Source organism: Nelusetta ayraudi, unplaced genomic scaffold (assembly GCF_046127955.1).
Source record: "Nelusetta ayraudi isolate G7.1 ecotype Tasmania unplaced genomic scaffold, CSIRO-AGI_Nayr_v1 ptg000083l, whole genome shotgun sequence".
NCBI classification, from domain to species: Eukaryota; Metazoa; Chordata; class Actinopteri; order Tetraodontiformes; family Monacanthidae; genus Nelusetta; species Nelusetta ayraudi.
The window spans coordinates 2,218,182-2,235,659 of NW_027466133.1; the positions used below are offsets into that span (position 1 = coordinate 2,218,182).

The 17,478-nt window shown below is 43.6% G+C and overlaps 3 protein-coding genes across 4 annotated transcripts; 1 reads left to right on the forward strand and 2 right to left on the reverse strand.

The window, feature by feature from the left end:
- Window positions 1-654: 654 nt before the first annotated feature.
- Window positions 655-7,904, reverse strand: mtfp1 (mitochondrial fission process 1). The gene is made up of 4 exons (XM_076044896.1): window positions 7,765-7,904; window positions 4,258-4,385; window positions 3,561-3,793; window positions 655-2,852 (listed from the first exon to the last, which is right to left on the reverse strand). The coding sequence occupies exons 1-4, from the start codon at window positions 7,832-7,834 to the stop codon at window positions 2,786-2,788; spliced, it is 498 nt and encodes a 165-aa protein (XP_075901011.1). The 5' UTR covers window positions 7,835-7,904; the 3' UTR covers window positions 655-2,785.
- Window positions 7,905-8,426: 522 nt separating this feature from the next.
- LOC142900548 (uncharacterized) lies at window positions 8,427-12,196 on the reverse strand. The gene is made up of 3 exons (XM_076044894.1): window positions 11,943-12,196; window positions 10,988-11,158; window positions 8,427-9,967 (listed from the first exon to the last, which is right to left on the reverse strand). Exons 1-3 carry the CDS (start codon window positions 12,112-12,114, stop codon window positions 8,523-8,525), a joined length of 1,788 nt encoding a protein of 595 aa, XP_075901009.1. The 5' UTR covers window positions 12,115-12,196; the 3' UTR covers window positions 8,427-8,522.
- A 530-nt stretch (window positions 12,197-12,726) lies between these two features.
- On the forward strand, window positions 12,727-16,593 carry lman2la (lectin, mannose-binding 2-like a). Of its 2 annotated transcripts, XM_076044758.1 has the most exons (9): window positions 12,727-12,936; window positions 13,217-13,335; window positions 13,470-13,587; window positions 13,682-13,764; window positions 13,917-13,949; window positions 14,254-14,415; window positions 14,703-14,817; window positions 15,246-15,368; window positions 15,456-16,593. In XM_076044758.1, exons 1-9 carry the CDS (start codon window positions 12,789-12,791, stop codon window positions 15,596-15,598), a joined length of 1,044 nt encoding a protein of 347 aa, XP_075900873.1. In that variant the 5' UTR covers window positions 12,727-12,788; the 3' UTR covers window positions 15,599-16,593. The 2 variants fall into 2 exon arrangements, with proteins under 2 accessions (XP_075900873.1, XP_075900874.1); XM_076044759.1 differs by lacking the exon at window positions 13,917-13,949.
- Window positions 16,594-17,478: the final 885 nt, after the last annotated feature.

The following is a 17,478-nucleotide window of genomic DNA, read 5'->3' on the forward strand; positions in this document are numbered from 1 at the left end:
TCGGGGCCTTGGTGCTGCAGACTCTTCAGAGGACCGCCTGTAAAATGAATGAAACGTCAAGAGCGTTGCCTGGAGGGAATGACAAAAAAAACAAAAACTAAAAACCAAAATTTGATTTGTTTGTTCTGACCTGACTGAGCAGCCAGTGTGGGCGCACGAACCACGAGCGCTGGATTAAGAGTCAACCATGACTGCCTGCCTGCCTGCCCGCCCGCCCTCGGCCTTTCACAGGGGCACTCCATCTGCGGAACTGGCATCACATGCGGCCTTGTGGCTCAATCAAGATAAATTACTGCAGCCGCCGTCGCGCCGACGCGCTTGCTGATGGCTCCTATTTCGCCGGTTAAAGCCGCGCCTCGGAATTGCGTGCGCTCCACCGTGAGTGATGCTAAGTGGAGGCCGTTTCCTGCACAAAGAGCAGAGCTGTTAGGCGGTTTGTAAGGACGGCGGACGAGGCGTTCCGCTGAGAGGGCCCTGAAGCCCAACGCCTCTCAACGACGGGCAGGCGCTTCCTTCGAGCTGTCAAACCATTCATTTGCGTAGATCTGAAGTGTCCCCGGCACACACTTATTGTCACCGTTTATGTTCTAAGCGACAACAAAGCGCGGCGCCGCACTTCCAGCAACCACACAGCAGCTTGAAGAAACAGAGTCATTCGTGTTGCATCATTTATTCCACCGCAGTCTCGTTTTCTGCAGGGGTTTCAGACGGTGAACAGACAGGGGAACTGCTGAATAGTAGGTGTTTTTTTTACATTGCAACAGTCGCTTTCACAGTTCAAGTGCAAACCGTCCCCTTGTGAACAGACAGACAGGAAAAAAAGAGGGGGAAAAAACGGTTTTGCTTTCAGTTAAGGCTGCACACACGTAACCACAACGGATCAAAAACTTAAATCAATCAGAAGATAATCAAAAAACGTTCCAGTGAAAGTAAACGGTAAACTTTGAAAATAACTCAGCATGCAACAAACGTAACAATAAAACTCTCTTTAAAATACATGAGGAAAACGACAGCTTGGGTTTCAATCATTTGCAGGAGTTTCACATTTAGAGCTGCTGGTCAATAAAGTACAATGAAATTAACCAACATTTCTAACATTGAAATGATTGTTTGGAAAAAAAAAATTGCTGGTGCTACTTTTAAATGTGAGAATTTTTTCAGATCTGGCATATAATTACATATTTTTAACCAACAGGTTTATTTTTTTCAGTGACAGTTTCAACTATTTACTTTAACAGAGGTTTTTTTTTTGTTGTTTTTTTTTTAAAATACATGTCAGACTTTTTAGTTAAAAAAGAAAACTGTAACCTTCAACTAAAAACAGGTAAAAAGTAAGGTTTGTGCTTCTATGTCAGGAAAAGTAATGAATGCTACACACAGTGAAGCCTCAATTGTGTGTTGACAACATTTGGCTTAGCCAATTAAAAAAACAACAAAAGAAAAACAGGTGCGTATGTCGTCAAGACCTGATTTCGTTGTTATAAAGTACACATCATGTATCTGAGCACTCAAGTTTTCATTTTACAGTAACATGTTTCAAAATGGCAAAGTAAACCATGCCCTTTCAATATGGAAAACGCACACATAAAAATAAAACTCCCGTGTACTGTTCCAGCTAACGGCAGTAACAGCCAATTCCAACAGCAACATCCTACAGCGTGACTGCACGCAAGTTGTTCCCTTTGCATAGTCTTTGTTTCTCCTTTTGTTCCGAGGCAAACAGCCTGGCGGATACCAATAAATAGGTGTGCGACTGTGCAGGTACTGTATAAAATAATCCCTTCAACAATCATCTGCATAGGTGTGACACTCCTCTATGCGCAACACAATTCACTCCAACTTGAACTGATCTTTTTAGATGGACTCCTCTGCATAGGAGGACAAAACCGTTACCTGGTATTTAAATTCATTGAAAATGGAAGTTGGTTAATATTTGACAATGAGTTTAAAAAAAAAAAAAAAAAGTGTTGGCTTATTTCCAGATGCTGGAAAAAAGTGTTATATTGACTCTTGTAACCGCTACAAACAGGAAGTGACGAGAAACAAAACCAGGAAAAACACATTTACTTATGTTTTTCCTGGTTGTGCTACAGAATTCTAAAGGCCCAGTGTGTAAAGAGTAGAAAATACAGAAATGTTTTGTTTGATGTGATGCTAATAAAACCGTTAAATCTTACACACTTTGCCTTTAATATTGCTATTAATGAATATATTATTATTCATTGTAACTGTGGTGTAAAACTGCTCCCAGTGCAAACCTTGGCTTCATATACCTTAAATGGTAACATGAAACAAACTGTGCCCTGATTTAAAAAAAAAAAAACAACAACACATTTCATAACAAATACTTGTGTATTTACTATAATCAGTGAAATATATGAGCAATGCCATAGCAAACTGGCTTTTTTGGCTTCTCAGCATGGAGGAATATGGCTTATGGAAGAAAAAAAGCACTGTAAAGCTTCTCTTTGCCAGTGAATCTTGAGGATCCAACAACAGTTGGAACAACATATTTCCACTCTAAGAGATTCGCTTTTTAAAAGCGTTTTGCTCCCCAGACAGCCCTGAGAGGTCAAAGCTTGAGGATATTCCATATACAGCAAAACATACCAATTATAACATATAACTCTAAACTTTGTTTGTTTGTTTGTTTGTTGGTGACTAACTGAGAAGTGTTGCTCCATGAGATCCTTCCTCGCTCTCCGTGCTTCACAGTGGCGGGTGATCGCTGCGCTGCCCCGGCTCTTCCCAGCAGACCAGACGACCGTTACGGCTCCATCCCACCTTACTCCTGCTTCTCGCCCTCGTTGTAGATTTTGCGAAGGCTCGAATCCAGCAGGAAGTCCACTGACCTGCACAGAGGAGCGGATGGAGAAAATTCTGTGACAACAATCAACTCATAGTAAACAGTCAGCAGCTGGACTTAAACCACGTTTAGACCGCTAGCCAAAAATCCGATTTTTAGCCCATCCAGATTGAAACCGAATGGCTCTTTTGTAGTCTGAACAGTCACAAATCAGATGAAATCCGATTTCTGCATTCAGACTGCAGGCAAATCTGATTCAAATCAGATTCCTTCTCAAATCCAATTTTTAGGGCTGACTGTCTACACACCGAATTTGAGAAGGAATCTGATTTGAATCAGATACGCCTGCAGTCTGAACGCAGCCTGAAACCGTTCAATATTGGAGCGGGGAAAAAAAGCATTCTGACAGTTACGACCTGATTGGACAATGACTTTTTGCCGCTTTTTAAGTTTGCAGAATTTTAAAATTGTGTTTCTCTGGAGGTGCAGCTGTCTGTGAGCCTGATCGACTGCTGGCTTCAAATCCACGGTTGGTAATGAAATTGCGTTCAATTTCAGCATGACGTTGTGCACGAAGAGGATCAATGACGCCGGAGCAGCGGGTGAGCCGAGCTGTCGGCACCGTCCTTCTGCTCAGCTGCGCAGTGGCAGCAGCTGAAACTCAGAGTTGTGTGACCCACCACGATCCCGTCGAGTCAGTCAGGCCTGCCCCCAACCTCCCACCACCAGAGCGCGGAGCCGAGCGGGATCTGACCTGTCTATAGGAGTGATGATGAAGGGGATGGTGGAGAGGCCGATGGCCGTGGTGGTCCACTTGCGGACGGGGAGGGGCCACCTGGTGGTCTTGCCCAGCAGGTGCAGCGACGCGGCGCACACGCGGTTGATGGTGAAGCCCGGGATGATGACAGAGGCCAGGGCCTGCCACACAAACGTGTCCACCACCGCAACCGCCACCTTGGTCGTCTTCCCCGGGTTGTCCCCGTGAGCCTGAGCAGACGAGAAGGTGGAGTTTACAAACAGGTGGGATGAAAAAAGATCATTGCCAGCTCATAATTTGCCCGTTTAATCTCGAGCACCCCACAACGAGGCGTCAATGTGAGGCTTTATCTGCTCCCGTAAAGCACCAACTGTCTCTGAACAGGAAGTTGGCAGCTGGCTCCTCATTTCAGGGCAGGAGAGCAGGTGTTGCGGCAGTGTGACGCACCAACTCCTCCGCTGGTGCGAGTGCAGACGGAAGACTTTTGATCCTCAGTGCAGATTCTGAAGAGGGCTTTGCTTCACAATTGCATTTCCTCATCATGAATGAAAGACTGTCTGTCCTCAAAAGATTTTTACTATCTGTATTATTTCATTGCAACACTTCTCACTTCTGGCCAGACAGTGTGTAGTTAAACAATGACAAAAACTTTTCGGCAAAAAAAAAAAAAAAAAAAATGAACACTGCGACGTACCGCTGCAGCTTTCTTCCCTTTGTCCACAGCATCAGCAGTGACGTAGGCGGTGGCCACGGCGTAGCTGCCCCACACAAAACTCACCGGCACCAGAGCGCGGAAAGCCTCCCCGACCTCGTTGGCATAACCTGCAGATGGACACACACACACACACACACACACACACACACACACACACACACACACACACACACACACACACACACACACACACACACACACACACACACACACACAAAATGGCAGAGGGGACTTCAACCTTGTGGGTCGCCAGGGGGTTGATGCATCACAGAGTCAACGGCTCACATTTTCAGTCATGTGGCTGCAGAGAAGAATTCTTTACGTTGTTACTTTACCAAGACTTTTAGACTTACAAAAAAGGAGAAATAAACCTCAAGCTCTACCTCTGACGTTGCAACAATAAAGAGCAATATTTGGTGCAAGACACTACACTTTTATTTAAATCAGTCAGCGAGGGAGAAAAGTCAAGTTCTGCTGTTCCTCCGTCTCATGAACTCACATGTGCAACTTGATGATGCTTTACACTGAAATAAGTACTAATGCAACAGCCAGTGAGTCACGGCTGGGCGGCTGTTCACACCAACAGAAACACCTCACCAGCTAAACAAACACGTGACAACGATCGGTGTGGTACATAAACCATTTAGGAGGTCTAAAGCTTCTTAGTCTTTATTCTACACTTTCAGCAATCAGCAGGGAAAGCCTGATAAGATTTAAATCAAGATTGTAGATTTCTATTTGAATTTAATTAAGCCGCAGAACTACTCAGCCAGTTATCACAACACTAAAGATTACTATCTTGTGTGTTAACTAAAAATATTATCTCTGTATTCATTAGTTTGGCTAACACTCCTGCAGCAGCAGCAGCAGCAGCCTTGCAGAGGAACAGAGCCATTTACATTTTACGAGACTATACTCAATTTTAGAGGAGGCAATAAAGAAGTTTTCACTGCTCTCCTCATTGCTGATGTCTTAATCTGTTCAAACCTCCATCCCACCATCCAAATTTTAGAGCTTTTTGCATGAACCGCACAATGTTCAAAACCCAGAGCGTTACAGGCGCAGTTATTGTGATTGTTCACGGAGAAAACATAAAGCGGCCGGCAACTCTAAACCCCCAAATTTAGTCAACGTAATTTGAATCTAATATGAAGCAATATAGTAAAGTGCACACAAAACTCAGACCAGCCCCCTAGAGCAAAAAAAAACAAAACAGAGAGGTAGACAAGACAGTGCAAAGCAGGCAACCAGAGTTGTGTCTATGCCAGCAGTGCTATTCTCCCTGTTTCAAGACAATGAATTGTATATTTTTTTTAAGAATACAGTTCAAAACAAAAAAAATATATGTTTGATAAACAACAATCAAGTTTGGTGCTGATGCTGTGAAAAAAAAAATCTTGACAAGGGTGAAGAAGAGAACTGCTCCAGTGAAAGAATCAATGCACCCTGTATGGGCTTCGTCTTGAAAAAAAAAGAAGAAAGCTTCCGACAAGCCGGCAGAGAGAAAAAGATAATATCAAAAATAACCCTGTCTTTGCTCCGGGCTGCAGCACTGAAAGAGACAGTGAAATTTATACTGCACCTAGACCTCCAGGTCGTACCATAAAATATGATAACAAGGAGAACCCTGATAAGATTTTCACTTTGCAAAGCACCGATTTGAGAATAAAAAAAGATACACTTAAGGCGCTGGAATGATGTGCAGGGGAGCAATTATGTGCAGACAGAGGAATCTCCACATCACCCTCGGTGACTTATTATTTGTCCTGAGTTAGTCAAATCAGAGCAGGTTCTGAAGTAGAACGGTGTGAGACTTTTAGTGTATAGGAATGTGCAGCGCATCAAAAATAAGGGTGAAAATCGTTTGGTTGTTGAAATCATGCACATCAGTGGATTATAGGGATGCAAATTATTGATTAATTCATTAATCGTTAGTTGATTGACCTACTTGATCGATTAATGATTAATTGATAAGCGCCGATTTTTCCTGAGAACCTAAATTTCACGATGACAAATATGTAAGGAACACATGATTTAACCGTTAAATAATGTTGCTGGTCCAATGTGACCCATTTTTACATTCGAGAACAGTAAAAACGCCCTAAACATTATCCCCTGACTTTAATGCCATGCTATGGGGTCAAAAGTCAACTTTGTCCTAGAGACATGGGACCACTTGCAGGTTCATCGGGATCCCTCAAGACACAGCCACGTCAAATTTGGGGCTTCTAAAAAGTTTCTTCCTCCAAGGTGGGGCGTGACAGAGAAAGTTTGAGAACCACTGCTTTAAGTTGACTTCTAATGAGTCACATTTCAACAATCTTTCTATGTTACATTTATATTTATGTTTCGATATCTATTTTCAGAACTACATCTATCCATCCATCCATTTTCCATACCCGCTTCCTCCTGGGCTCAGGGTTACGGGGGTCTACTGGAGCCTATCCCAGCTGTCATAGGGTGAAGACAGTCGCCAGTTCGTTGCAGGGCCACATAGAGACAATTTAGAGTTTCCAATTCACTTTACATTCACCTTACCCTTAGAGCAAAGCCCCACACAGGCGTAGTTTACAACCTGAAACGCAGGTATACGCCGTATAATCACTAGAAAAGGCTACGAGTTACCGTACAACCACTGAAAAGTGCCCAAAGATACGTATCACTAAGTTTTTGACATTCCCTTTTAAAAATGTGATTAAAAGGAAGTTTTATGTTGTGATGTGTCCGGGAGCAGCAGCAGCCCCTCCCATCCCCTAGAACCAACTGGACCACACCACTCAAGCCCCGCAAGGGTTATTACGCAAGAACCTGCTTGTCAACGTAGGGAGACTGACATTTTACGAGAGAAGGGAGATTAAAGAGACAGGGGGGGGGGGGGGGGGAAAAGAGATACACTAATCCGAACACTATTGCGTGATCACACGAATGATGTTCAGTGCTAAAAACGAGGGGATTTATGTTTTTTCAGAGTAAACAGCCTCCACGGTGAGAAACCACTGCAGCGTGAATGTCCTTCAGCTGGTTTCCACTCCCTTGTCATGCATTTTTCAGTTCACGCTCTTGTCGGCAACATTTGAATTAAACAGGGAGCCAAACTGTGAAAAAAGCTTCGTGTCTACACGTCGTCACGGGCGTTTCTCTGACTCTGGTTGAGTCACTGCCTGAACTTGCCATAACACTTATTGGGACACAACTTGAGTTTACAGAGACGACTGGAGCGAACAGTGCTTCCTGTAACAGAACGTATCCAAGAGCGAACGAGTCCGCGTTTGGACAGCCCTCACAAACGTGTAATCGTGAACAAGTGTCCGTTTCAATTTAGCTGGAATATTAGAAATGTCAGCCCGGTTTGTCAACCTTGAGCCAGCTAGCACAGCACTCCAGGTCATGTCGGCAGACGGTATTGGGTTTCCCCTCGTTCGTCCTTTTAAAGCGTCCGGGCTTTAGATAAACTTGTCACATAAACAAACAAAAATCTTTACGTACCTAAGAAGCGAACCCATGTGTCGCGATAAATGTCGACCGTTTTGCCGGTTTTCTCTTCACTGTTTTCCATTTCTGACTCCCTGTCAGTAAATGTAAGCACATACTACGGTGTTTGAGACAGTCCCCGCCTTTTTCCTGTATACGTCACCACCACTACCTACGGAAGCCGCAATGAATGCAAACTACAATGACTTGGAAAAAATAAATAAATAAATAAAAAAGCAACGACTAAGTTTGTATGGACAAAAAAATATTGATTTATTGTGATCTAAGCAAATGCGTGTTGTACAAATGATGGTACATATATGCTTAAAATGAAACGTGTCCTCTAAAAAAAATTACTTTTTTTCTGAAAGGTGCAGTAGTCTTATTGTCTGTGTAGATAGCTGAAAACATAACTGTCAATAAGATGTAAATAACTTTTTTTTATTTTCCATTTATACCTACAAATACTTTATTTTTAATTACCGTATTTCTTTAATTAATATAATTCTCAATCTTTTTTGCGCTATACAGTTTTGCTGTTGTAATTATGCAAACTCCCCCACGGTGTGATCAATAAAGGTCTTCTACTTTTTCTTCTTACAGCATATATAATATGCACATTTTAACATTTAAATTTTCATCTAAAAATCATTTGCTTCTCAACCTAAAAGAATTGACAAAGATTGGCAAGATATGGAATACAGTACATCAAACCACAAACACTGAATGCGTGAACCAAAGTTGGTGAAATCAAACCGTTTTACGCACAAGCATCAAGAAACTGATGGTTCTGGAACGACACAACAACTGATGTGATGTTCCAAGTTCTTCTTCACTGCATACGCCTGACCACATTTAATACAGACATAGGGCCTCTCACCTGTGTGGGTTCTCTCGTGTATACTTAAGGTGTGCTTTTGTATAAAACCCTTGCCGCACGTTTGACAAACAAATGGCCTCTCACCAGTGTGGATTTTGTGGTGTATCATTAAGTGGGCGTTTCTTGAAAATCTCTTACCGCATATTTGGCAAAGATATGGCCTCTCACCTGTATGGGTTCTGTTGTGCTTTACCAAGTCCGATTTCATGAAAAAACGCTTGCCGCATACGGAGCAACCATGTGGACGTTGACCTGTGTGCATGGTCATATGCATTTTTAGGTTATAGCTTTTTAGAAAACGCTGACCGCATTCTTTGCACACAAATGGCTTCTCGCCTGTGTGAATCTTCATGTGTTTTCTCAACTCCGAATTTCCCATATAGCTCTTGCCACATGCTTGGCATACAAATGGCCTTTCACCTGTGTGGTTTCTCATGTGTATTATCAGGTCTGAATTTCGCAAAAAACCCTTGCCGCATTCCTGGCAAGCAAAAGGTTTGACACCTGTGTGGATGGTGATGTGAGCCACCAAGTACGACTTTCTTAAAAAACTCTTGCCACATGTGTCGCAAACATATGGCTTCTCACCTGTGTGCTTTCTCTTGTGTACTTTCAAATCTATACTTTGGGAAAAGCTCTGATCGCATGTTTGGCAAGCGTAAGGTTTGTCAACTGTGTGGATGACGCGGTTGTGTGTTGTTAAGTGCGCGTTGGTTGAAAAACCCTTGCCACATGTTTTGCAAACATACGGCCTCTCACCTGTGTGCTTTCTGTAGTGCACTTTTAGGTGAGAGCTTTTCCTAAAAGCCTTACCGCATTCCTTGCAGACAAATGGCTTCTCACCAGTGTGTATTCTGTTGTGAATTGTAAATTGCGATTTTCTCAAAAAACTCCTCCCGCATTCCTGGCAAACATACGGCGTCTCACCCTTATGCATTCCTTTGTGCTGTAACAAGGTTCCAGGACTTGATAACTCACTTTCACCTGTTGTACAAACAAGCTGATCATTGCCAACAGGGGCTTGACTGTGGGAAACACCAGGTTGGAGAGAAAGATCACCACTAACTGGAACTTTAGCCCCAGAGTCCTCTGAAGATTCCTCATGATACCGGTCCACGGTTGGATCTTCAATCTCATTACTTTCCACATCATCAGAAAACAACTGGTCTCCAGGCTCTGGCTTCAGTCCAAGCTCATTGCTGCTTCGTTCTTCCTGTTGCTCTTTATTCTGTGGAGCTTCAGGCTCCCCTTGATCCAGAGTGAAGTGTCCGTCTTCGGTCAAGGGTAGCAGGCCGTCCTCAAACCCCACTACCTGACAGACACTGTGCTGTGGGAACTCTGGAGGGAAAAAGAACAGCAAAGAACACGTTATGCAGAACGCCCTCTGCCAATCTTCACTAACCATAATGGAGAGTAAGTGGTTGGAAATTGAGCAAAGTCCCTCCTTAACTCTGTTCAACATTTCAGAAAGTGTGTGTGCTACAATACACAGTTCTGCACACCAGCACTTTGTCTGGTCTGTGACAACTACATCCGTCAGGCATCAGCAAGACCAGCGCATCTCAAAGTGGGGGGCGCAGAGTCACGTCTGGGGGGGGGCGTGAAACACCAGGCGGGAGGGAGACGGGGCGCCCGGGGGAACTAATGTTTTCACTTACACAGGATGGACAAATATTTGACAGGGACGAAAAGAAGAATTCAGGAGTCTGGCGGTGGTCAGTGTTCTTTGTTGTTGGCCACTTTTGGCTCTAGAATTGTTCCGCAAGTAGCTTTTTTTTGGGAGGGGGGGGGCATAAAAATTTTTTTTCCTCCAAGGTGGGGCGTGACAGAGAAAGTTTGAGAACCACTGCCCTAATGCCATGCAAGTCTATGGGGTCAAAAGTCAACTTTGTCCTAGAGACATGGGGCCACTTGCAGGTTCATCGGGATCCCTCAAGACACAGCCACGTCAAATTTGGGGCTTCTAGCCCATGAGGAAAACATTTCTTCCTCCAAGATGGGGCGTGACAGAGAAAGTTTGAGAACAACTGAGCTAGACCCTTTGAGCTTGTGACTTCTTTTTTTTTTTTTAAACACATTTCATATGGTATGGCACCCTAAAGGAATTTATCAGTGGAGGATATCGACCACCTGAAAAGTCACTGGATTTCTGAACGAAATAAGTCTGTGCAGTCCACAAACAGCAAAAAAGAGCCATGGGCCTGGTAGAGGAGGTGTGATAAAATGCTAAATATATGTTTTGCACAGAGTCGCCCTCAACCCCTCCCACAAATCTTGACACCATAGCCTTTTCCAATGATGTGTGGGATGATAAATCTGAATCTGAAAATAGATGGAATGTAGGACCTGAAGTTTTACCTTCAGGGTCCTGGAGGACCTCAGACATCAGTCCGAGCTCACTGCTGCTCACATCTTCCGGTTGCTCTTCAGTCTGTGGAGATTCAGGTTCAGGCTCCCCTTGATGAAGACTGCAGTACCTGGGTTTGTCCACAATCCCCTCCTCCTGATGGACACGACACTGTGGGAGCTCTGGAGAGAGACAGAAGATGGCGTTATGAACAGCACCCTCTGACAATCTTTCCTAACCATAATCTGCACCTCTAACTGAGCAGAGTCCATCCTTTGGGGGCTTAGCCTGACAAAAGCTAGTTTGAACATGCTTCAAAGCCAGTCTTTCGTAAGGGCAAAATTTAGTACAACACAAGCAAAGACTGTGCTGATCAATTGGATCTGGAAATCAAAGCCTAAGCTTTTTTTAAATAAATATTTCCGGTCGCGGTACAAAGACGACTGACAGTCTCATAATCCCAATATAAACACTACAAAACTTGAAAATGCAAATCAACTGATTACATTTTATTGTTGTTTAATGTGAATCTTTATTCTCTATTAATGTATTTCATATCTTATATTTTAGTAGAAAGTATGTGTCTGTGTTTTTGTGACGCATGCATACATTGCAAAAATGAAAACTCTAGGTGCTCTATAGCGAGCAAAGGCAGGCAACTCCCATGTCAACACCCTGCTGGCAGGTTTAATTACTCCTGTTGTTGTCTCACAGGTGGTGCTAAAACAGTTTATCATAACAATGCCACCCAGGTGCTTGGTGGCGTTGTGGTTGAGCTTTCGGGGGGCTGGTTGTTTCTCTCGGCTGTGGCAAGATAGCTCGTTTCTATGCAGTTGTACCACTCCCATCCTTGAGCTAGACACGAGCGACACATCGTCCGAAAGGCGTGAGGACAGCCAACAGCTAAAACATGACAACCCACTTTCTTGGTATTGTGCCAACTACGAAAATAAAGTAGTTACTGACCTATCCGGCGTAGTTTTATGACGGGCTTCTTGGCCGCACCAAAACACTTGCGATGACGGAGCAGCTCTTCTTCATACTCGAGGACAACATTGTGAAAAACTGCAAATATTTCCTCAGCTACACCCGCAAGTTTGTCGCTGATGAGCTGCTTCAAATGTTCAGCCGAAGACATCGTCCTTTCTCTGACTATCACTGTCACCAGAGAAAATTGCCTGCTGCTGTTCTTGCTGGTTGTTGTTGCTGCTGTTGTTGCTGAAGCTGCTGCAGCTGCTGCTTCTTCTTCTTCTTCTGTGGCGTTTAGCGACAGGTTGCATCCTATGAGTTGCACTGCTGCCCCCTTCCGGTTCATTTCATCATTGTCCTTAATTACTCGAAAAACGCTTTCCCCTCCCACTTGACCCCGCACTTGCACCATCTACTGGATGTGTGATGTACTAAAACAGAAATAAATTTATTAAATCCCACATTATTTTAATGTTCAATTAAAATAAGACATCATAGTGATTTGAATGGTCTTTCAAACTTCAGTCGTTTAGACATGCTTTTAGAGCGTCATTTAAAAATGTCTCAACACAATTATAACTGGATGTTGTAATAAAACAAAAAGCTAATGTCTACATTCTAAAACAAAATACTATTGAGTTGTTTGCTTGTATGTTTCTTTTTCCTTTGAGTAAGTTGGAAACAGCCTATCAAATAACAATCGTGTTCTGAATGACAGGTCAAGGGAACCAATGGGACTGAGCCATGCGCTCGCCCATCGCGAAGCAAGCCCATTTTCGGCAGAACGCTTTTTGACCCACGCAGGCTGCCGTCAGTGAGAATCGTCGATGCAGGGAGCCCGATATGCCATTCAGACGGAAAATAATGCCGTTTAACTCGCAATGGACTTTCGCCTTTCTCATTTTCACCGCAAGTCAGTGTTTGGCAAACGACGACCATGAGATGGAGGAGTTTTTGAAGAGGGAATTTTCCCTCTCCAAGCCTTACCAAGGTAACGCCGCCCGTCGGACACCCAGTTAGGTCTTACTGGACGGGGCAGATGTTTCCAGAATATCAGTCATGTAGCGTAGTGGTCACGTAGTCATGTTGCATATGAAATCCACCCCCAGCACAGCGTAATTTAGGTATTCAAAATCTTAAAATGCATCGGTACTTTTTTCTCACGACGCTGGCGTAATATTTGGTTGCTGTAAGATTTCCAGGGTCAACGAGGTCCATTTCGCTGTATCACCCCTTCTCTCGACGATTGTTTTGTTTGTTTGTTTGCTCAGGTGTGGGATCTCTCGGCTCCTCCCACTGGGAGCTGATGGGTGATGGCATGGTAACAACAGAACAGGTGCGCCTCACACCTGACATGCAGAGTAGACAGGGGGCAGTATGGAGCCGCACGGTAAGAATCCACAACTTATTAAAAAAAAATGTAAGGAAAGAAAGAAAGCTGAATATTAACATGGAATAGTTAAGATAGCAAAAGACTTGTTTCAGTAAATGTATTTGTAACATTTTTTTAACCTGTACTCTTAGCCATGCCATCTGAAGGACTGGGAGATGCAGGTGCACTTTAAGATTCATGGGCAAGGAAAGAAGAACCTGAACGGTGATGGTTTGGCCATTTGGTACACAAAAGAACGTATGCAGAAAGGTAAGATTTAAAAAAAAAAAAAAAAAAAAACAACAACAACACCAAAGCACAATATCTATTTTGTGTAATATTTTCATATCAATGTCTTTTACAGGTCCCGTATTTGGAAATATGGACAACTTTACCGGCCTGGGCGTGTTTGTGGACACGTATCCCAACGAGGAGAAACACCTAGAGGTACGCTGCTCAAACCAGACCACACGTTTTACCTGTGGCTTAAAAAAAAAAAAAAATTAGTGAGGGCAGGCCCAAGCCATGCGAAAAACGCTTTTGTAACCTTTTGAAAAAGGTGTGTCTTGTTTTGTTTTTGTGCCACCATTTTGCAACAGGCGCAGAAGAAACGATACACTCCTCGCACGCAGGTAACCCACCTTTGGAGTCTCAGACCGAAACCTCACTGGCCTGCCTCTTGTTCGTCCACGAGTTTATATGTTTCATCTGCATCTGCATGGTTTATGTGTCGTCTGAATCAGTTTTTAAAAAAAAAGTCACGTTTTAAAATGAGAAGCGAACGGTAAAAACAGGCGTCTCGTTGAATGTCGTGTGCATGAGTCCAGATTTTGCTGCTGCATGTGTGCGGCACAGACATGACAAAGTGTTTGTACTGTATGACGGCATGTGTGCATAAATCCAGATGGTCTGTTTCCCCCCCCCCGTGGCCACCAGAGGATCTTCCCCTTCGTCCTGGCCATGGTCGGCAACGGCACCATCAGCTACGACCACGAGCGGGACGGCCGGCCCACCGAGCTGGGCGGCTGCAACGCCATGGTGCGCAACCTCAAACATGACACGTTCCTCTTCATCCGATACATCCGCCGCAGGCTGACGGTGAGTGACGCAGGCCACCGAGGTCATCGTCGACGGCCATCTGCCGTAATAACACACTGCTGAGCGCGCACAGACGTTGCCTCATGTCCTTAATCTCTAAATGTCTGTCATTAGCAGCCACTCAGAGATTGGAACGCCGCAGAATCATTTTTAAATCACTGAGCTTTAAGGTCCAGAAGCTGATGTGATTTTAGCTTTTATGACATCAAAGGATTCAATCAGACACGTAGATTCTTTTTCGGAACACAGCTAGCACAATCTGACTTCCTGCCGACGCCGCTCTGCAGGTGATGATTGACATCGATGGGCAACACGAGTGGAGGGACTGCTTGGACCTTCCCGGGGTCAATCTTCCCCAGGGCTACTACTTCGGAGCTTCAGCTGTCACAGGGGACCTCTCAGGTATTCATCTTTTCACCTACTCATGCGATTTTTTTTTTATCTTTACAACTTTCTGCACTGCAGATAGACACTGAACACATCAAATATATGAAAACACATTCAATAACTCTAGATATGCTTTTTTATGAAAGGTGGCTATTTTGAAGAATTTAAATATAAAAGGTGTTTGAGTTATTTTCCGCTTTTATTGTTTCCTATATAATTCCATGTGTGTTCATACTTAGTTTTGACACCTTTAGTGAGAAACTGCAACGTCAATAGTCATGAGAATGAAATAAAAGACATTAAATTCATAGGGAGTGTCCAAACCTTTGACTAGTTGTGTATATGCATGTTCATGTACACATTGAGACTTCCAGGGGCTGGTAACCCACGACAAGGAACAAAAAGTTCTCACATAGCGTCTCAATGTCTCTGTCACGGTACAGACAACCACGACATCGTCTCCCTGAAGCTCTACCAGCTGACGGTGCTGCGCAGCGAGAAGGAAGAGGCGGAGGAGGAGGAGGAGATCACCCTGCCCAGCGTGGACAACATCGAGCTGCTCAGACGTGAGACTGGCACGGCTTGCCTGCCGCTGTGACACTTGCTGCTCACCCGCAGCCCCCTGTGACCGTGTCCCCCTCTCTCTTCTCCAGTGGGCCAGGTCGAGGAAGGGATGAGCGCCGTCGGCATATTCTTCGCCGTACTCTTCTCCATGCTGGGCTGCGTCTTCCTCATCGTCATCGGCATGGTGGTGTACAGCCACTGGAACGAGAACCGCCGCAAGCGCTTCTACTGAACGGCAAACAGGTGGTGGTGAAACAGGGGGCGGAGGACCCCTACGTCCCCCCCTACGGCGCTCCTCGTGACCGGCTGCACCCAGCGAAGCGCCGCCAGTGGCCAGCAGGGCGCAGCACATCCTCTCATCAAGACTCCCGTTTGGCAGATGGGTCACCTAAGACTACATGAGATCCTCCTGCAGTGGGAGGAGCTTAGATCACACCTTGCCGTCAGCCAAACAGTCCCCACGTGCGGAGGCCAGGAGTAGGTCACATGACTTCTTGAGAGCCACGTTTGACATTTAGGATTGTGACTGTTACCGCCTCCGCCTGCCGACCAGAAGTGCTCGTTTGTATCTTTGTATCCGTTGAGCTTTTCATGGGTGACTTACTGTGCACTCCCATCCTATAGTTGTAGAATGCATGTGTTTGATGAAAGGAATATTTCACTCAGGTTGGAAGAAAAAAAAGTCACTAAAACATTTAGATGTGAGAAGTACCTTAGATTTACATTTTGAGTGAGCAGCTCCTTTAAGTATGAAAGTATTTTAAATTCAATTGTTTCCTGAACATTTTACGCCAAGGTTTAATAGCGCTCACTCATTGGATGTGAATGTTGCGTCTTTACAAAAGAAACATTCTCAAGGTGGCGCCAGTGAGCACCATGAGAAAACATTTTATGTCGAGAGTTCTGGTCATTTTTATCTCTCACTTGATATTATGCATGTAAATCCAACATAAATTATTCTATAGATATATAAAATTCAGAAAGTTTATTTTGTTGGGGGACTTTGCACTGAAGTGACCGACTTGACTTTTACAGACTACTTATTTATTGTAATTTATTTAGTGTTTGGCGTCGTTCTGGACTTTGTTCTTTGTTAATTTGTGTTGTCTTTGATCTCCTGTTTCAACAACCACTGCACCTGACTTGTATCCTATTGTTTGCTGCCTTTTGTATGAAGACTGTGTGCCTCTGTGATCCATAAATCAAGTTTTGTTATTTTATTGTACTACATACCGTTTTCATTTCTTTGTCGGTCAAAAGACATTGACGTCACTCGTTTTTACAGTCACATAAACGGTGCCCTACACAAAAGTAATTAGGTAGTTTTAGTTAAAATTTAACCATCGTTGGAATTTTAACGTTAACATGTATACAAATATGTGGTGCGTGAAAGAAAACACTTTCATATTGACAAAGGAAACGAGAACCAGTAAACCCAGCATTGGTTAAGTGCCAATGTTTTATTAAAAAAATAAAATACAAATGATGACCCAACAAGTACACAGCAGACTTCTGTACTAACATCAAAGCATCTCACCGTTCACTCTTGTTTTTCTCTTTTGCAACTTCATTCCATTTTTTTTTTTTTTAAGTTCTTAGGTAAAACATGTAAAAAGAGTCATCTGTTCCCGTAAATGCATGCTTCCTACTCAAACTAAGATGTTTTTTATTTTGGCCAACAAAAAAAAAAAAATCTAACATCCAACATGTGAAAGAATAATTTTCAAGAAAACCCTCACGCTGCTCCTTCGACACTCTGCAGTGTCTTGATGGAGAATTCAATTTACACTGTAAGCCATGTTGAGCTCTCTCACATGTATAGTATACGTATATGAAAGTATGCAAGTATGAGTTTTTGAAATTGACGGCGCGGTAACTGAAGATTACAAGGCAGCAGTTACATGTTTACTACAATTCCCCAGATGACGTGAGATGTTTTCAAATGAGAAAAGATGAAACAATATGCTGAAAATAAGTGCAACCCTCCAAAAAAAAAACAAAGAGAAAAACACTGGGGTCGTTGGAGGAAGTAGCAAGTAACACCAAAGATACAAAAAGGGAGTATTGGCCAACAAGAAAAACAATATATTCATACCATTAACGTGAGCTTGC